Source organism: Narcine bancroftii, chromosome 6 (genome assembly GCF_036971445.1).
Source record: "Narcine bancroftii isolate sNarBan1 chromosome 6, sNarBan1.hap1, whole genome shotgun sequence".
Taxonomy (NCBI): Eukaryota; Metazoa; Chordata; class Chondrichthyes; order Torpediniformes; family Narcinidae; genus Narcine; species Narcine bancroftii.
Genome location: NC_091474.1, coordinates 221,963,260 through 221,984,591, shown reverse-complemented (window position 1 = coordinate 221,984,591; position 21,332 = coordinate 221,963,260). Strand labels below are relative to the sequence as shown.

The following is a 21,332-nucleotide window of genomic DNA, read 5'->3' as shown; positions in this document are numbered from 1 at the left end:
GTGAAAGGGGCTCAATGGCCTTTCACATTTGCCACAGCAGCTAAGGGGCAACAGCTCAAATCTTGAAGTCAAATATGAAAATTTGTAGACACAATGCTGGAGAAGCTCAAAAGGTCCTCATCCTTCCCTGCCCTCTCCCCCCCATCCCCCCAGCATATTATTCAGGAGCCTGTCTACATTTTGCTCATACCTTGACAAAGGATTCAAACCAGGAACATTGTTTATGTATCCTTATGTTTGCTATATAAAGTACACTGTTTAACCTGCTGAGTTCCTCCAGCATTATATTTTTAGCTTGAGCCTTGAAGTCTGGCTGAAGCCAAAGCTCAGACAAGACCAACTGTCAGTATTTGTAATAATTACAAAACCTTTGCATCAGATACACCCTCATTCTTTGAAGAGTATTCTATTGATTCTTGGGGAAGAGAAGAGAGACAATAATTCAGTGAGTGTCAATTAGATCCAGCACATCAGAATGGAAATAAAGTGCCTGAAGCACATGCACATCCTGGATATTCATTTCTACCGTCACATTTTTTGAGGCTGCATGAAAACATAATTTTGTGGTTATAATGCATTTCCAAAATCACAGCTCAGATTATCAATTCAAACTCAGAACTATGGAATAACAATTCCTCAATAACTTTAACTTTCAATGACAACAGACTCAAAGAAGACATTAAAAATATCTAATTTTGTTCAACTTTTTAATCATTCCCTAAGCCTATCTATACAAATCTTGCTCAATGCTTCGGTTTCACCTGGCTAGACCCTCCCAGACGAGTCATTTCACTCATATGATCTTACTTTTGTGGTCAGAGCTATTGCTTCTTATTTATGTCAAGTTTCTGATTCACAACAAACCCAAATCTTGTGTAGGCCCAAATGTAAATCTCAAACCCTTCCTCCTCTCTCTCTCTCTCTCTCTCTCTCTCACCAGACTATGAATCCACCATTGAACATTAGGACACTTCCTCAAAAAATTGTTGCTTCACAGCTCCAGTCTCATCATACACCAACATGAATTCAGCATGATTCACCCTCCACCCCAAGACCCTGAACCAGGTCAGTTGTGGAAGATCTTTTGTTGCCCATTAGGTTATTTCTTTCACCTCTTCATGATTCTTTCTCACCTTTTACAATCCTGTAATAATCAATGACAGTTTTCTGGTCCCAACTGGATCATCATGGATTTACGATGTGTACTTATTTCCTGCTTTCACTGATCATATATCAAATGGTAATTGTGACAAGTAATCAAAAATTATTTAAGAATTAATTGGAGTTTTCCATTTACAAACAATGAGAACTTTCAAATCACCTACACAAGCTGAGAATGTTTACAACAGAGACATCAACCTTAAAAGGGATACTAAACACAGAATTAACAGTGGTCTTAAGTTAACTAGGTAATCATTTTTAGTTTCTCAAACAGTTGTAAACCAAAAGAATTACATATTGTAAAACTACCATCATACAGTATCCAATCATTTGGAGATTCAAACGGCTCAGCATCTGGTTTACCAGATATTTCTTGCATTGTCTTCCGGTTTGCCACAGCCTTGATTCTTGTGTTTCCATTCAATTCACTGGAGCCCCATTTCCCATGATCTTTTCAATTCACCAGAGTCCTGCTTGCCATAATCTCTTCCACCTTACAAGGCACTGCTTCCCATAGCCCCTTCTATTCATCAAGGCATTGTTTCACAGGCTCCCTTCTGACTAACTAAACAACCCTACACTCTCATTCAATTCACTGGGGCACTGTTTCCCCTACCATCAGGGTCCCACTCCCTTTAATTAAATGGATTCACTGGGAAATTTATTTTAGTGCAATACAGGAAAATCTGCTTGTCTGCCATTTTCAAATCTCCAAGTGCATCAGTCAATCAGAGATTCAGTTATACTAGACAGCACAGTAATACTCACTTTTCTGCGCATAATACATACATTTTCTCTTTGTCTCATAGCACATTATAATTTAATTTATATTATTGTTCATGCATCTTACGTACTTGTAAGAATATTGGTGCATCTGTTCATTATACATATACATGACAAACATCATACATTGGGACAATATGACAAATTAAACTCAGCACAAGCACCAAAGATTTGTAGTTTAAATGATAATTGATTAGCATTTATCACAGAAAGAAATCGTGAAAATAAGCATACATAAAACACAATAGAAAAACAATCAACAATGCAGATTCTGAAAAGGCTTTCAAAAAAAGTGAGAAGAACCAAGTTTGTGAAAATATACAACTTAAGAAGTCAAAGGATATGAATCAACAAGTAGGCCCAATGGAGGAATAAAAGGGATCAGTCAACAGGAATTTGCAAACAAGACTTGGCATCAAGGAAGCTGGCAGAACAGAGATAATGTACATGCATCTATTAAGTTTAGGATGTTGCAATCTTTGATAAATTCCCAGAGCTTTATAGAGGTTCAAAGCATAACACTCCAAAACTGTATTAGTATCGAACACAACAGGGGAAAAAAATACAGGCAATGGTTTAGCTCAGTGGTTCTCAACCTTTTCCTTTCCACTCACATACCACTTTAAGTAAATCCTATGCCATCAGTGCTCTGTGATTAATAAGAGATTCCTTAAGGTGGTATGTGAGTGGAAAACCATAGTTTTAATTGTACCTAATTGAATCATAACTCCAAAGGAAATGGGCCAATGACCATTTTTCCCAAGCAAAATATATTGGGTCTAGAGCAGTGATTCTCAACCCTCCCTTCCCACTCACATTCTACCTAAAGCAATCCCTTACTAATCACAGAGCACCGATGGCATAGGGATTACTTAATGTGGTATGAGAGTGGAAAGAAAAAGGTTAGCTACACAATTTGAAACTCAACTTCTTTTCAGTTGACTAGTTTTTGTTAGACACCAATGAATTCAGTCGAATTGACAAGCAGGGAAGATTAACAATAAAAGAGGTGGGATTGTTGTCGAGACACAAGAGCCTGCAAATGCTGGAAGCTGAAGCAAAATATCAATAAATTGCTTGAAGAACTGAGCGGATCAGGCAGCATTTCTGGAGGCAAAAGGACAATCGACATTTTGGGTTGAGATTCTGCATCAGGACCAAAGGGGTTGAGGGAAGAAACCCAGTGCAAAGAAGTGAGTAGTTGATAGGTGAACCAGAAGGTGACAAGCAAAGACAAAAGAGTGGTGGGAGAAATCAAACAGATGGATTCAGGTTGGAGGAGTGGAGGGATGTTGGGTAGAAAAAGGCAAAGTAGGTGATGTGGATCAAGATAAGAAACAGACAGGAAGATGGAAAGGGGGTAGAATGAGGGGGGGGGTAGATAAGGTGAACAAAGGGAGAAGAAATCAAGGTGGAAGCAGTAAGGCAAAGGATATGCATCTTGGTACCAGTGCATCGGATAGAAAATGAGAGCACAAGAGAGAAGGGTTGACTGGTAGGAGAAGGGATTATTTCAGATAACCTACATCCTTCCCCATTCCCACCTTAAACATCATTCTCTTCCCCCTTGGGGAAATCTTCTACCAGCTTCCAACCCACCCTTCCTTCTCACTTCTTGATACTATCTTTCCTTTATATTTTTAGACCTGATGCAAGATCTTAACTCAAAACGTCCACCATTCCTTCCCTCCACAAACACTCCTTTAGACAGTTCTTCCAGCATCTTTATTTTCTTTGCCTGAGATTAGAGAAAAAGCAAAGACTAATCTTACTATAAGCAACAAGCAGAATTTGGCAAAAATACAATATGTACTTACATTCTGATTCTTGTAGTCATAGTGGAATGTAGCTGTGAAGTAATTAGATTCTTGTTGCTACTTTTTCCTTTTGAGTTACATATTTTCAGACTTTTCAATCTTTCAGAACTTGCAACAACATTCTGTGTAATCATACTGTGATTTACATTGAGGTTTCCCACATTTACATTTTGTTGATTAGATATGCATCTCATGGTTTCAACACAGTTGTTCTGTTTTGCAGGATCCAAACCAATCATGTTTTCACCAAGTTCATCAGCAAAACCATCAACAGCTCCCTCAGGGCCTTTGCCTGTATTTCCTTCTACTCTTTGACCAGGATATGGGATAGTTCTGTGTGTAAACTTTACAGTTTCAGGACTGCCAAACTGAGTTTCTGCATGTGATGTCTTTCCCAAAGTTTCTTTTACTGGAGATTCCACTTCGTTGCTTGAAGTTGGACTGAAGGACAACCTTTGAGAAGGCTTCTTTCTTGATGCAAATGGTTTGGAAACACCTTGTGCAGATTTTTCAGCAGACAGAGCAGTTTCCGGCAACGTTTTACTATGAATCAACTGATGAGCATCTTGCTCTGGTGATGGAGGCACTTCAACAGGAACTTCAGGGGACTGCTGTGTGAGGCTCACCTCATTCATGTTGGAATCATTTTCTTTCAATGGTTCTTCAAATGTGTTCGTCTCAGTACTCCTCGCAGACTGATCAGATTTCAGAGATCGCTTCTTCTTTCCCTTTCTTCCACCTCGCTTACCATTGGAGGGCGACTTTTTATCCATTTCAAAGGACACTGAATTTAAATCGAATTTTTCCACTGAGTTTTTAGAATTTCCTACATCAATTTGAGAATTAGTAACAACTTCAGCAGTATTTGATTCTTGTTCTACCAAACCACTCAGATTTTCTCCTGGTGGGTTATCTATAGAATGCCATTCAACTCTGAGCAGGTTTGCTGTGTCATTACCAATATGAGTCACACAAGAGGTCCCAGTCTCCTCAACTTTGTTTTCATTGGCAGCTGATGCAAGTACGGCGTTCTTGGGTGAAGTCTGCCGCTTTACCAAGTCACATGTATAAGTTTTTTCAGGAATGCTATAATTTCCGATTTCTTTTTTAAATTCTTGAAATACAGAATGGTTTAACTGTTTTGCTTCATTTTCCAATCCTTTCAGTTCCACATCAATGCTGTTAACAGGCAATGAAACAGAGGTTTCTGACAACTTTACATTAGAGTCTACTTTGTTTTTAGGAGGGTGTATGTCTAATTCAGCAACTCTGGCTCTCTGCTCAATTCTCACAGTCTCAGATATTGGCAAAACACTTTCTTTTATGACTGGAGTATCTGCGCACTCATCAGAAGGTGAGCCTTCTGTTAGCCTGTCCCTATTTACAAATGCGTTGCCTTCCTGTTGGTGGGAGTGCTGAGATGTGTTTTCTTGAAGAGGAGTGTCACTGAAAAATTCATTTATTGGGTTTCCATGCACAGCCTCTGATGGACGGAGTTGGTGGCCAACACTTTCAGGCCCAGGACTGCTAGTTTCAGGGGAATTTAAGGTGTCGTCCGAGGCAGCCAACAAGCACCTTTCACCTGGAGAAGCTGCAGATAGCCCTCCCGGATTTTGGTCAGGGGCTTCAGCCTCAACCAGTCCTTCGCTCCCATAGACTTCGGAAAACACGGAATCCTGGACGTTGCTTGGGGAGTTCTGCGCGGAATTCAGGTCATTTGTTGCTGTAGGGGATTCCTGGGCAGAACTGCTTGAAGGCGGGGGTTTCGAAGTCTTTTTCTTCCCAGAACCGAAAATACCTTCGAAATAATCGCGCACTTGGCTTCTTTTGCCCTCTTCTGCTTTACCAGAGCTTGGAAAACGAAAATTTGCAAACTGATAAAGGAAGCAAGAAACAATGTTAAGGGACACAATTGCAAATACGATGCAATCTTCTCAAGTAAAAAGAGTCATGTCCACCCTATGCAAACAACTCCTTCGCACAACCGAAGGAAAAGGGATGTTTTCCAGGCAGCGGCTGCTTGGTTTATTCTGCAATGAGCAGAACAACACCTGTAACTGCGCAACCGCAAGATACAAACCATGGACCGCTCCGAACCCTCATCATGACTGATCATTTGGTGCAAAGTACCTCACCGTTCCTTTCCCCGCCGAACCACGGAGCCACCGTACCTTCCCGGGGCCAGGGAGCTCCGCCCCCCCCTCAGAGGGCCACGCCCCTCAGGGCAGCAGCGCCGCCTCCCGCCACGCCCGCGGCCCCTCCCCTCCCCAGGTCAGCGCGCGGCCCCGCCCCTCCCCAGGTCAGCGCGCGGCCCCGCCCCTCCCCAGGTCAGCGCGCGGCCCCGCCCCTCCCCAGGTCAGCGCGCGCCCGTCTCCAGGTGAGCGCCGCCTCTGGCGCGAACTCGGCCGCCCCAGGTGAGGATGCCACGGACCCGCCCGCCAGGGCGGGAGGTCAGGACGATGAGCAGACATCTCAGGGGAGGGATTCCGGAAACATTGTTTTCCACGTGAAGCGAACACGACACAAACGGAAACAATTAATCCCGAAGGTCACCTGGGCAGGAACGGATCACTTCTGTCTCTGCATCCTGTCTGGACCACAGAGTTCCTGCTTGCCATCATCTCTTCCACCTGACAAGGCACTTGATGGCATCCAGCTTCCCTCATCTGCAGTTTTTGTGTTTGTCCACTCTACTATTGTGATTCCAAATGAAAGCTGGCTGTAGACTAGATTTACTCTCCAATAACTAATGCAAGGAGATGCAGGAGAACGCCAGCTGGCCCTCAATAGGCTGCTGTGCCATTCCTCCAGACCAGAGCTGAGTTTTTGTTTATCTGCCGCTGCTTTAAATTGACTGCACCTCCTGGGGTAGAGAACTTCTTTAGTGAAGAAATTTTGACCATTTCAGTCCTAAACAACCTCTCACTTATTCTGAACTTGTCACCTCGGGTTTTGGACCGGTAAACATTGATATTACCACACTTTCTAGGGAGGACAAGGCCTATATTTTGACAACACTTCACAGAGGCACAATGGACTGTGGTCTGGAAGCTGCAAAGTATCAGCCCTGAAGTCAATACAAGAGGCGAGAGGATCACTGGGTTCGGAAATATTTATACGCAAAAAAATGCTGGAGGATCTCAGCTGGTTTTCCAGCATCTGTAGGAGGTTTCAGGCCTGAGCACCTTCAAGGAATAAGCAAAGAATAAGGTGTCAGTCTAAAGACTGAAGAGTGGCAGGGGGTGGAGTCCTGACCAACAAAAGGTGTGAATTGGGTATAAGAGGAGAAGTGAGAATAGATTTTGGGTCTGTGAAAGGAGTCAGAAGGAAAAGGGAAGTGAGAGTAGAGCTGGGGGGTGGTGTGGGGGGGTGGGTGGTGGAAGATGACAGGAGCAAGAAGCAGGGTGGGTTTAATGGAAACCAGAGAAGTCAATGTTAATGACTTCTGTTAATGGAGGGGGCTCAGAGAGAAGGTGAGGTGTTGTTTCTTCAATTTGCGGGTGGTCTCAGGCTGGCAGTGCATGAGACTGTGGATGGACATGTCAGCAAGGGAATAGAATGGAGAATTGAAATAAGTTGTCACTAGGATCGTGTGGATCTATGGAGTTGAGGCGATAGAGAGGGTGTCAAAGATATTCACCAAGATGTCACTTGGATTGCAGTGTATTAACGTTTGGGAGAGGTTGGACAAATTTTCAGTAATTTTATCTGGAGCATCAGAAGCAGATGGGTGACCTGATGGAAATTTATAAAATTATGAGAGGCATAGATAGGGTAGGTACTCAGAGTCTTTTTTTCCCCCAGAGTGGAAATGCTCAATGCGAGATGGCATAGCTTTAAGATGAGAAGAGGAAAGTTTAAAGGAGATTTGCAAGGCATTCTTTTTACACAGAGTGGTCAATGCCTGGATCATGTCGCCATAAGACCAGTACCTGAACAGGCAGCTTATAAAGGGTATAGACTGTGTGCTGAAAGATAGCATAATTAGATTGGCAGCATAAACATGATGGGCCAAAGGGTGTCTTACTGTGCTGTACTATTCTATGTTCTAAATTCATGACACTGGGAGGCCAATTTGGTCCATTCACCCCATTCTGGCTCACAGAGTAATCCATTTCACACGATTTTTCTCTTTTCCATGCTCCCCGACATCTGCATCAATGCCCCCAAGATTCCACCACTCTCTAACAACATGAGGGGCAATTTTCCATTCTCAACTAACCTACCAACTCACTCTTGGGAAAATACAGAGGAAACTGAAGGAATCATAAGGATAAAACAGCAGGCTAAACTCAAGAAATTACAGATAGGACAACCCAATTTCTCCTCATACAGTGTACCTGCTTAACCTGGAGGTAAGTGAAGCTTTACATCCATTCTTTAGTAAGGAGGGCTCATCAACACAATTGCAGTAAGACTTCCTTACTCCTATATTCAAATCCTCTTTTAATAACGGCAAATATAATTCTATTTATAATGATTTCTTGCATCTACATGTTGACTTTCATTGACTTTCAGAAATACAGCACAGGATCAGGCCCTTCCAACCCAGGAGTTCATGCTGTCCAAATAGCCCAATTAACCCACAACCCACCCCCCGGCCCACGATTCGAGCACCTGGAGGAAGTCCATGCAAACATGGGGAGAATGTACAAACTCCTTGCAGACATTGTCATATTCTAACCTGGATCTGTAAAACTTACCATTACACTAACTGTGCCGTCCCAAGGAGGTGCTTTGAATATCAGCACTTCTCAATCTCTCACCATTTAAAAAAAAAGTATTTTCTCTTATGAGCTGATAAAAATGACCTTATTTTTCCACAATGTATTCTATTCCATCTTCCAGCTTCTTACCCACATATTCAGCTTGTCAATATCTCCTTCGCTTCTTAACATCCTCCTTTGTACTCAATATCTTACTCAGTTTAGCATCTTGAGAAAACTTGAAAAATACCTTGGGCCAACTTTTTGATTCAATTGAAAAGCTGAGATCACTGAAATCAGTGAGCACTTCATTGGCCACTGTTTGTCATCTCAAGGAGGATCTGTTTATTCCTACTAATTGCTTACTATCAAGAAGCAAATTTTTAATCTATGTGGTGTGTTAAGCCAAATTCCATGTGCTCTCACCTCTTGACTGACCTCTGGAAGAACTTATTGACCACCTTCTGAAAATCCCAATATATCCACTGGTTTCAACTCATTTCAACATTTCAACCAGTTACATCCTCAAGGACCTTCAGTAGATTATCCGCACATGGTTTTCCTTTCATAAAAATACATGCTGACTCTGTTCAAATCTGTTATTCTCCTTGGGGTGTTTTGTTATTTCATCCTTTATTGTATTTTCCCCACTCCCTCGACTTCAGGCTACCGGGTCAGCAGATAAGTTTTCTATTTTTTTAAATGGTAGATAAATTTGTTACCATCCAATTTGCAGCAACACTTCTAGAATCTCTAGAGACTTAGCTAATCAGATAATTCATGGAGTGGAGGTGGAAAAGGGTTGCATTTTAAGACCGCATACAAAGACAGGAATCAAAAGGTTGAGCTTGGTGGGAATAATGTTCTGAGATGTGTCTATTTCAATGAAAGTAGTATTTTAGGAAAGGCAGATGAATTTCGAGGGTGGATTGGCACATGGAATTATTGTATGACATTGTGATCATTAGTGAAACTTGGTTACAGCAGGAGCAGGACTGTTCCGGGATTCAGGTGTTTCAAATGGTGAGGGATGGCATTGATAAGTTAGGGAAAATGTCACAGCAGTGCTCAAACAGAACAGACTAGGGCCTCGTCAACTGAGGCTATATGGTTGGAACTGAAGAATAGGAAAGGTATGATCTCATTCAAGGGGTTGTATTAAAGACAAGAATTAGAGGAGCGAGAATTAGAGGAGCAAATCTGCAGGAAACTTGCTTGTGATGGTAGGTGACTTTAACTTTCCACATAGTGACTGGAGCTCCCATACTGTAAAAGGGCTGGATGGGTTAGAATTTATCAAATGTATTCCAGAAAGTTTTCTAATTCAGTATAAAGAGAGTGTTATACTGGATCTCCTATTAGGGAATGAGGCAGGTCAGGTGTCAGAATTGTGTTTAGATAAACACTTTGGATCCAGTATTAATAATACCATTAGTTTCAAGATGATTATGGATAAGGATAGGTCTGATCCTTAGGTTGAGATTCTAAATTAGGGAAAGGCTAATTTTGAAGAAATTAGAAAGCGTCTAGAAAGTGTGATTGGCACAGGTTGATTTCTGGCAAGGATGTTCGTGGAAAGTGGAAGGCCTTCAGAATTGAAATTTTGAGAGTATAGAGTTTGTATGTTCCTGTCAGGATTAAAGGCAGAGTTCACAGGCATAGGATATCCTTTTCAAAGGATATTGGGGATCTGGTTAAGAAAGAAGAGAGGTGTATAGCAAGTATTGACAACAATGAGCAAATGAGGTTCTGGAGTATAAAAAATGCAATAAAAATTTTAAGAAAGAAATCAGGATGGCTAAAAGAAGACGAGATTGCATTGGCAGAAATGGTGAGGGGAAATCCTCGGTGTTTCTTCAGGTAAATTAAGAGTAAAAGTCAGGACAAAAGTAGTCCTCTTGAAGATCAGAGTGGTTGTATGTGCATGGAGCCAAGAGAGATGGGGGAGTTCATAAATGGGCTTTTGGCATTTGTATTTACTTAGGAAACTGGCACAAACAGAATCTGTGAAAGTGAGGCAAGGCGTGGAACTTATATAAATCAATGAAGAGGAGGATGTTCTGTCTTCAGGCATATAAAGGTGGATAGATCCTGAGGGCTGACAAAGGTATTCCCTTGGACCTTAATTGAGGCCAGAGTAGTTTGTTTATTTTGGATCATCCCATTGTAGAAGTACAATCTGACAAAACAGCATCCTCCAATCCTCGATGCAAAAACATGGAAACCTTATTGATGGTCCTTTGGTTCAAAGAAAATGCATTATTTTGCAGTTCACCTTTGGACGCGAAGGTGACTTTGCAGTCTCAGTCTGGAAGCGCAAGGTCTATCACAGTGGGGGCACCAGAAATCCGTTTTTGTAATAACTGTGACTGCTGCTTTGTGACGCTGTTCAGTTTTCCATCAGTTTTTGGCAACCCCATCTTCAAAACTGGTGTAGGCTTCGTAGCTTAGGGCCTGCCAGTGGGTTCAGTCAGCAGCTGCAGCTTCTAGTTCTCTTGGCTGGATGTCACAGTAGCGTAGGGTTTCCTTCACAGCATCTTTATAGCACTTGCGTGGATGACCTTGAGATCTCCCACTGGCCTTTAGTTCACCATAGAGCAGCTGGCAAGGTATACGGTGGTTGTCCATTCTGATGACGTGTCCCACCCACTGCATCTGGGCTCTGATGAACAGGGACTCAATGCTGGTGGACTTCGCACGACCCAAGACCTCCAGGTTGGAGACAGGGTCTTGCCAACGGATTCCAAGGATGGAACAGATGGTGCACAGTTGTTTAATGTGACGTCAGTACAGAGTCCAGGTCTCACATCCATATAGGAGAGAAGGGATGAACACAGCTCTGTAGACTTTCAGCTTTGTGGAGATGCAGATGTGATGTTGATTGAGCACTCTGGTATGCAGTCTCCTCAGAGCCTAGCTGGACTTTCTGATCCTGGAGTCAATTTCTTTGTCCAAATCCCTAAATATTTGAAACTGTTTATATTTGTTAGCTGGTTGTCGTTAACAATGATTTTTGGTTCTGTGGTGTTGGTGTTTGGCATTGACTGATGGAGTACATCAATCTTGTTTAGGTTGATGGTCAGGCTAAAGAGCTAGGCAGCATCTGAGAATTTGTTCAGGATTAACTGTAGATCACTGTCTTTGTGTGCCAAGAGCACACAGTTATCAGCAAAAAGTGTTTCTTGAATGCAGAGGCACTTTGTCCATGTGTTCAAGCAGCAAACGTCAAAGAAAGAGCTGTCTAGTCAGTACCTGATATACACTCCCTCTTCCAGACCTTGGACAGCATGTGACAACATTCAAGTGAAGAACAGATTGAACAAGACTGGGGCTAGTACACAGACCTGCTTCATCCCATTAGAAATGGTAAATGCAGCTGATGTATCACAAGTGCAGAGGACCTGTCCCTATCAATGGAACAGCTGAATCATCTTTACGAATTTCCTTGGGCATCCGTAATGTCTCAGGATGATCCAGAGAGCCTCCCTGTTTAGTGACAAACAGCTTTGTCGGGTCATTGAAGACAGAGTAAAGAGGCTCGTTCTGCTTGATGTATACAGACATAACACACATGCAGACAAATGATACATCTTCAGTATGTATATACATATATAAAAATAAATATTATTTAATAAATAGTAGAGTCTTGGAGGGTTTGTATGAGCAGTTCATTCATCATGCAGCAGTCTCCCAGCCGTGGGAAAAAGGTGTTTCTCAGCCTGCTGGTTCTGGTTCTGATACTCCTGTATCTCCCTAGAGACCCCAGTGATCTTCTCTGCCATTCTTATGATCCTGTGGGTTGACCTCTGATCCATTTCTCTGCAGCAACAGTACCACATGGTCTTGATAGAGCTCCTGTAGAAAGTTGACAGGATGGTGGCCGGTAACCTTGCCCGCCTTAGTCTTTCCAGGAAGTGCAGTCGCTGTTGCACCTTCCTGAGAAGTGATGAGATGTTGTGTGTCCAGCATTGGTCAATTCTTAAGTGGACTCCAAGGAACTTGGTGCTCTCTACTTCCTCCACTACCAAGCTATTAATGTGTAGTGGAGGGTAGTCATCCCTGGTCCTTCTGAAGTCAACAATCTTGACCATGTTGAGACTCAGATTGTTATTCTCACACCATATCACAAGATTTTCCACCTCTTTTCTGCAGTGCAGCTTTCTATAGAAATTGCAAGGGCCCAGGCAGATATGTTTGACATGTCCTCAGCCATCAGTGAGGTGCCGAAAGATGGAGGGTAGCTCATGTTTTTCTGTTGTTTAAGAAAGGCTCCAAAGATAATTTAGGAAATTATAGGTTGGTGAGCCTGTCAGCAGTGGGTAAGTTATTGGAAGGTGTTCTAAGAAATTGGATATACGAGTATTTGGATAGATGGGGACTGATGAGGGATAGTCAACATTGCTTTGTCGGTCATGTTTATCAGGTTAAGAGTTTTTCAAGGAAGATTACCTGAAAAGTTGATGAAGGGAAGATCGTGGATGTTGGTCTACATAGACACTAGTAAGGCCTTTGACAAGGTCCCACATGGGAGGTTAGTTAAGAAAGTTCAGTCATTCAATGTTCATGGTGAGGTAGTAAATTGCATTAGACATTTGTTTTATGGGAGAAGCCAGAGAATGGTGGTGGATTATTGCCTTTCTGACTGGAGGCCTGTGACTAGTGGTGTGCCTCAAGGATCATTGCTGCGTCCACTGTAATTTGTCATTTATATCAGTGATCTTGGTGATAATAGAGTAAATTGGATCAGCAAGTTTGCAAATGGCACAAAGATTGGAGGAGTTATGAATAGTGAGGAAGGCTTTTAAAGCTGCAGAGGGATCTGAACCAGGTGGAAACATGGCTGCAAAATGGCAGATGGAATTTAATTCAGATTAATATGAGGTGTTGCACTTTGGAAAGACAAACCAAGGTAAAGCATATACTGTAAATAGTAGGCCACCAAGGAGTGTGGGAAAACAAAAGGATCTGAGAATACAGATACATAATTCCCTGAAAGTAGCATCATATTTAGATAGGATTGTCAAGAGAGCTTTCAGCTAATTCAAAGTATTCAGTATAGGAGTTGGGATGTTAATGCGAACTTGTATTAGACATTGTTGAAACCAAATTTTGAGTATTGTATGCAGTTTTGGTCACCTAACAGCAGGAACCAAACCAATAAGGTTGAAAGAGTGCAGAGGGTTGCCAGGATTTGAAGAACTGAATTACAGGGAATGGATAAACAGGTTATGACTTTAGTCTCTAGATTACCAAAAAATGAGTGGAGATTTGATAGAAGTATACAAAATTATGATGAGTATATACAGAGTAATTACAAGCAGGCTTTTTCCTCTGAGGTTAGGTGAAATATAAACTAAGAGGGCATGGGTTAAGGCCGAAAAGTGGACAAGTTTAAAGGGAACATTCGGGAAACTTCTCAGAGTGGTGGGAGTGTGGATTCACTAGGCACTTTTAAGCTGCAGCACCTGGGTAGCCCTCCTGGGACCAGATGGGATTAGTGGGGCAAAGGTGCTTCCAGCACCTTTTAAGTTGCAGGGGGATTGACCCATTAAATCACCAACCCAGCGAATTAAGGGGGATCCGCCCCCGTGATGACACATTGAATGGCGCACCATGCACTTACCAGAAGTACTACCAGAAGTGATAAAACAAAGTCCAAATGGCGAATGGGATCGATCTAAGCAACTCTGCTGTGCTGCAGTACAGCAGGCAACCATTGTGACCACCGCTATCAGGCAAATGCTGCAGTAATTGGAGGAGCAGCAGTATGGAAGCACTGCACAGTTCAGTAGATTCAGCCTGGTGACATGCACACAAGCACTGACGTCACCAGAACAACCAGGTTGGCCATTTTCATTTTCAAGCCACTGGTGGACGCAACCTAGGTAAGTTTAACTGGTTTGCTGAATACCTCTGAGGTAGGTCAGGGACCCAGATGGATTTGGACCACGCTGACCGGATCGGACCCTTTCAAGCTGCCGCGTGAGTGGGGCATTAACTGGGCAAATTGCCTGGTTAACCCCATTTTACACGGCCGCTTGAAAAAGGGCCTTCTGTCATTTGAGTTAATGCCTGATGCATCATAGACATTGCAATTCTCTTTGAATTTTGGTATCCATGCCCATGATCCTAGTAATCACAGATTTGGAAATCTCGGTTTGCAGAGGATTCACCTGCAAACCACACCCCTCCCACTTCCTTTTTTAAAATATTTCTCTGCAGAGCATCTTGACAGCTGCAGGTCAATGGCTCGACTCTCCTCCAAAGCTCAGTACTGCTGTAAAGGTTACAATCACCTGGTCCTAATGTTGGCAGCATGTTACAGGCTTTAAACAGCCTGTTAAAGGAGATGATTGTGTTAGTGGTTGCAGATTCCGAGGGAACAGCTGACCGGCACAGGGCATTGGAAACGGGGAGAACATCCCCAGTTGGGAAGGAGAAACAGAGGAGATGACCCAACAGGACAGTGACCATGTAGCGGACCAGCCAGGGGCTCAGTGGCTAAAGGATCCACGCTGGCAGCAGGTAACTTGTGATCGTGGTCACCACACAGCTGCAAGTTGCTGGAGACTGGCTCATGGGAACCAGGTATCAGAGCCAGGACTTGAGGGTGCTGAGATCAAGAAGGAGACCCAAAAGGCTTCAGACACAAGGCTTCCTGATCATCTTGGAGGTTTGGATCTGGACCTCGGGTTGTCAATTGATCGAGCAGCAATCTCTGCAGCTGCAGAGGCTGTGGGAGCGCTAGGGGTGAATTCACGGATACCCAGTGTCTCTGAGAGGACTCTCTTTTGCTTCTCTTTCTCTCTTACTGTAAGGGGTGCCAGGCAACATTAATGACAACACTTTGCCTTAAGGCAGGCAGAAGACAATTCATCTTATATTACATGTTCTGTACTATTACATGACAATAAAGGAATTTTGAATCTTGAATCTTCCACCAAGCCAATTCAAAATCCCATTAGCTAACTCATCCTCGATCCCATGGGATCTAACATTTTGTGATCTAGCCTACTATGTGGGACTTTGTCAAAGGCCTTGTTAGAATCCATGTAGACAATGTCCACCATACTGCCCTAATCAGTCCTCTTCATCATCTTTATAAACTGACTATCCCCAACCAGTTCTTGCCTATCCAAATGTACAATTCCTGTCTTCTACCCTAAAGACGATCAGAGCTTGTCAGCATTGAGTAAAATACAAATAAAGGAAAACTACAAGCTTGGTGTCAAAAATAAGTCATTATTTTTCCTGAGACACATAGAAACCTCTATAAGTTCTGATCCTCTTAGTTGGTCAAACAATCAAACGGACAACGACCACATAAAAGGTGACAGGCTTATCAAATTTTGTTAACTACTCACCAAATATTAACTTTTCATTTTCAAGTTTTCCTCATCCATGTTATCTGATTTTAATTCAGATTTATAATATTTATAATCTCTTATCTTCTGTTCAGTCACAATGTGGTCTTTCATTTTTGCTTGCATTTTTTAAAAGGATGTAACTTTGTTTGGAAATCAGAAGCTTCTTGAATCATTTATTTGCACGTGTTTTATTTTTATACATTATTTTTTACCTAAAATAGTGAGACCTCACTGTGTACAATTTTGGCCACCTTATTTGAGAAAAGATGTGCTGGCTTTGGAGAGGGTTCAGAGAAGATTTACTAGAGTGTTACCAGGAATGAAAGGATTAGCATAGAGGAATGATTGTCAGCTCTTGGAATGTACTCGTAGGAGAACAGAAGGACGAGGGGGACCTCATCGAGGCGTTTCAAATGCTGAAAGGCCTGGACAGAGTAGATGTGGCAAGGATGTTTCCCTTGGTAGGGGATTTGAGGACAAGAGGGCATAGTTTCAGGATAAAAGGGCATCAATTTAAAGTAGAGATGCAGAAAAATTTCTTTAGTCAGAGGGTTGTGAGTCTGTGGAACATGTTTACACAGGCGGATGTGGAAGCGAGTTTGCTGGGTGTACTTAAGGCAGAGATTGACAGATATTTGATTAGTCAAGGCATCATGGGTTATGAGGAGTGGGTCAAGGGATCAACTCATGATTAGAATGGCAGAGCAGACTCGATGGGCCAAAGGGCCTACTTCTACTCCTATTATCTAATTATCTTGTTTGGTATCTAGTCTAAATGCATAGCAGAGATTTGGTAAAGTTGAACAAGTAACTCTACAAACACTGTGATTGTAATTTAATACACAAATGAGCTGGAGAAACTCAGCCGGTCACACGATGTTCTTTATGTAACCAATGTTTTGGTCCTGAGCCCTTCATCAAGGTATAAAATGGTAGGGTGGGGAGAGAGGGTAAGGGGCAGAGGCTTTCATTTCTTTCTCAACAACAGAACTAACAAGTTCCCCTCCACCACCACCACCCTTCTCCACCTGGTAGAACTTGCTCTCACCCTCAATAACTTCTCCTTTGACTCATCCCACATTCTCTAAGTCAAAGAGGTAGCCATGGATCCCAGCTATGCTTGCCTTTTTGTTAATTATGTACAGCAATCCACGCTATACGCCTACACTGCACTTTAAATAGCTGCTTAAGATGTAATTTATAATCTGTACAGCATATTGGTCAAATGAGTTGTTTTAAATATGCTATATAAATAAACTAAACTAAATTACACAGGCAAGGCTCCTCAACTCTTCCTCCACTACATTGACAACTAAATTGGTGCTGCTTTTTGCAACCATGATGAGCTTGGAAACTCTACCCCCATTATCTATGCAATAGCGGAGAAATCCCAGTGGCCAACCATCTTAATTCCACACTCCACTCCTGTGCCAACATGTCTGTCCACGGCCTCATGCACTGCCAAGCCGAGGCCACCCATTGTAAACCTAAGGACCTGATTCAGAACTTTATGACTCCATGAAACTAACAGTGTTGGTGAGGGTAGTGTGGCTGATGTTGTCTACATCAACTTTAATTAGATCTTTGACAAACGTTTCATGTGGAGTGTTGGTCCAAAAGGTGAAAGCCCATGGACACCAGGACAAATAGGCAAATTAGAAACAAATTTGGCTTGTTATTAAGAGACTGATTGTGATGGGGGAGGATTGTTTATTTGATTAGAATCCTGTGACGTGTACCACAGGGATCGGTGCTGGGTTATGATGTGCATTAATCTAATGGACGTGAATGTAAGAGGTGTGATTAGGAAACTCATATGTGACAAAGTATTTAGAGGTGGTTTGGGATGATTGTTAAGAGCAGGTTGCACACAAACATTTATAAAACACAGAATTTTTGTAGAGTGCTATTTTGCAAAAGGCATCAAAGTAGCAACAGCTTGTCTGGAAGAGCACGTGATCTTTGCAGGCAGAGGCAGAACAGCTATGCTCTCAGAGAGGGAAGGAGTGAGAGAGAGAGAGAGGAGAGACACCGAGTTCGGTTCCAAAAGGATAAGCTGGCAAACTTTAGAAGACTTCCTGGTCAAAGGAGAACACTGGCTTTCTAAAAGGAACTCTGTAGTGACCTGAAAGAAAGAAGATCATCTGGAGAACCCTGTATGGGGCAAGTTTAATCAGCAAGACTGATTTTTAAAAAAAGAAGCATGTGTAGATGTCCTGGAACAAAAGGAATCTCTGAAAACCAACAAGAACCCTCATTTACCTGTTCAGCACCAAAGCCTGGTGAACTTTATTAATGCTAACTTCTGTGCACAGTACAAGAGTTGCCTGCAACCAGTGACATTGGACTGTGAACCAAAGAACTTTTCTACACTTATATACACATGATATACATGTGCACTTAGAATTAGAGTTAAGTAAGTTGATAGAAATAAGTTAAAATTTGCTTCTGTTTTCATGTTCAAAGATAATTAAAAGCAACTTTTAAGTAAGCTTTTGTCATGGTGGATATCTATTGCTGCTGGGTTTTGGGGTCGTCTGGACTCCGTAACACATAGTTAGTACAAAAATTGATGATGTTGTTGTTTGTAACGAGGGTATGATGGTATTGGTGATTTGGTAAGATGGGCAGGGCAATTTTATTTGGAATTCAATCCTGAAAAAAAGTGAGGTGATGTATATTGTGAATAATAAAATGGGATATGGATACTGAATGGTATATCAGTCCAAGGAACCCTGAAGATAGCAGTGCAGGTAAATAAGGTGGTTAATAAGGCACATTGACTAGTTGCTTTCATGAGCCAGGGCACTGATGACAATCTCACAAAATGTTAGTTAGTCTACTGATAAAGTATTCAGATCAGTTCTCATTGCCAAATTGAAGGAAAGATGTGATTGCACGAGAGAGGATGCAGAGAATATTCACTGGGCCATTATCAGATATGAGAAGAAACTCATTTATTGATTGGTTTTATTTTTATTGAAGTAGAGAATACTGGGGGTGGAGGGAGGTACAGAAGGGGAATCTGATTAAAGTAGTTAATCACAGTTATGAGGGACATCGGGGAGACAGTGAGAAATTTTACCCCTTTGCTGAGGTGTCTTTTCTCAAAGTGCATTGGTTTAAGGTTAGGGTTGGAAACGTAGAGGGAATTTGAGGAAGAATTTTTTTTCACCTAGAGATTGGTTAGAATCTAAAATATACTGTTTGCTGCAAATGGTAGAGAATGTAATCTCAGAACATTTAAGAAATATTTTTCCAAGGCATAAAAGGCTCTGGATAAGTGCTGGAGAATGGTATTATTTAACCAAAAATTAACTTTATTTACAATAAATTATTTACAAAAAGAAAACCATTCAAAGTCTCTTCCTGCCCTTGGTTTCATATCCATACATTTTAATCACTGTAGATTATTACATTCATTTCAGGTTACATCATTGCCACCACTATTGCACCTTGTCATTACTCCCCCCCCCCCCGACCTCTGTGTTTGAGGGGCTTCCCCTGGGTCTCAGCCCCTCAATGCTCAGTAATGGAAGGTCCTTCCCCACAGCACCCTTGTGTTGGCTGCACTGGATTGATGGCAAGGACAAGGAAGGCTGATGCATATGTTTTCACAAACTCAAATGTATAGTTACGGTACATCTGCCTGTTATGCTCTGCTTCCAAAATTTGCCTTCTAATGGTGTGACAAGCATACAAGATGCAGAACAAATTCACGGGAGATTGTGAGGTAATCCAATTTGAATAGAAAAGAAAAGACAAATGAGAATATCTTGGTGAAGGGCTCAAGCGTGAAACATTGGTTATATGTTTTTGCCTGCTATGGATGTTCTGGGACTTGCTGAGTTTCTCCAGCACTTTTGTGTATTAACAACCAATGAGAATACTGTATAATTGATGTGGAACTAGGAAACATGAAGCAGCAAGGGTGTTTGCATTAATATAATTAATTAAAACCGTAAAGACAAGGACACAAAATAAATTAGAAGACAAACTGATTACAAAAGAGAGGAAATACGATTCAGTGTTTGTTACTGGCAGCAAGCATTTGGGAGCACCACCATTATGTTTTCCTAGTTACTCCTTCTGATTTAGAAATGTATTGCCAATCGTTTGTTGTATTGTGTCTGATACCTGAAACCCCCTACTCAATCTTGGGAGTGCACCAGTCCAAAAAGCCCACCATCTAAAGGTTAATTAGCTACATGTAATAAACACTGACCCGGCTAGAGACATCCCCATCACATAAGGAGACAGAAAGTGAGGTGTCAGATCCTTGTCAAACTGCATTCTGGCACAGGAAGGATATATTAACTTTGGAGGGGAGCAGCACAAATTTGTCATTGTGATACAGGACTTATGGGGTTAAATTAACAATTCAGGTTGCACGTAAAAGTAAAATGTGATCTGCCTCTTATGGTTAAATGATGAAAACATTAGCTGGGCAAGATTTTTTTAAAAAATGAATAGTTCCAGAGGGAGAACTTGCAACAAGGCTGCTTACTGTTAGAATTAAAACTGGGCCAATTTAAAATGAAGCAGGAAGCACTACTTGGCTCACAGGCTATTTTAAATCTTAAGGCATTTCCCTGAAAAAGGCTTTACATCTTTGAATGCAATTCCTTGAGAATTTTGCTGATCCAGGATCAGATAAAGAATGAGGAGTTACATAGCTTGCTATTCCAGTAATTCTCTGAAACTGTTGTTTGAATTATTATTTCTCCCGTGTAAACTTTGGCATCAAGAATCAGGGGAGGGTTCACAAATTTCTTGTTTATTTTCATTGTGTGATGACATTGTTAAACAGGTTTAATGTATCATGGAGGTTGAACTTTGAGTGGGTGGGGAGGGGGGTGGTGAAGGAGGGAGGGAAGGGGGAGAAAATGACACTGTGTAAAATAAAAAAAAAATAAAAAAAAAGAATCAGGAAAGTCTGTTTGGGAGGTGCTAACGATTCTCTTCAATTTACATTTCCAGGAGATCTTTAAACAAAAGAAAATAGGGACTGTGGCTGTACCTAATTAATCTTCCCCTGTTATAACCAGGAGCACAAGGAGCCATTGAACCACAAACTCGACCACCATTCCACCTAAACTCTATCTTCGCAAGTCGTTAAGGATCAATCACTAGATCTTATAACATGAACTCATTGAATTATAATAAGGGGGCTTGTACACAAGCCGCCATATAACCACTACAATAATCATTAAGCAGATTAAGGATGACTGTATATGCATCTTTGTTGTAATGTGCGTGTTTAATATATTCCCCCAGAATCTGTATGTGTTTCTGACGACCAAAAGAAAATGGCTAGAACCACCTCAACAGTTAAATTTTATGGTAACAAATAAGCAGTCAGGAATCTAGAATCACCAGTTTTGTCAGCCCACGCACAAATCAAGGAAGACTTAAAGCAGCAACGTGGTTGGGCTTCTGAAACTGATATGCCAGTCAATTTCTGACATCCAACATTCATACAATATTTCTCTTGTATC

The 21,332-nt window shown here is 41.8% G+C and overlaps 1 protein-coding gene and 1 long non-coding RNA gene across 6 annotated transcripts in view; one reads left to right on the top strand and one right to left on the bottom strand.

The window, feature by feature from the left end:
* LOC138737046 (uncharacterized) overlaps nt 1-21,332 on the bottom strand; it is a 320,977-nt gene that overhangs the window by 103,403 nt on the left and 196,242 nt on the right. For 3 of the 4 annotated variants that reach the window (XM_069887474.1, XM_069887475.1, XM_069887477.1), the window contains one exon: nt 3,762-5,635. In XM_069887474.1, the coding sequence (XP_069743575.1) occupies nt 3,762-5,635 (1,874 nt within the window). Of the gene's footprint in view, nt 1-3,761; nt 5,636-5,841; nt 5,893-21,332 lie in introns of those variants that run through there. The other variant, XM_069887476.1, reaches the window with a different exon arrangement.
* Nucleotides 1,003-12,048, top strand: LOC138737050 (uncharacterized). 2 transcript variants are annotated; one of them, XR_011340732.1, is made up of 3 exons: nt 1,003-1,065; nt 7,933-8,116; nt 11,743-12,048. It is a non-coding gene; the product is annotated as an uncharacterized lncRNA (long non-coding RNA). The 2 variants fall into 2 exon arrangements; XR_011340731.1 differs by lacking the exon at nt 1,003-1,065 and adding an exon at nt 5,870-7,025.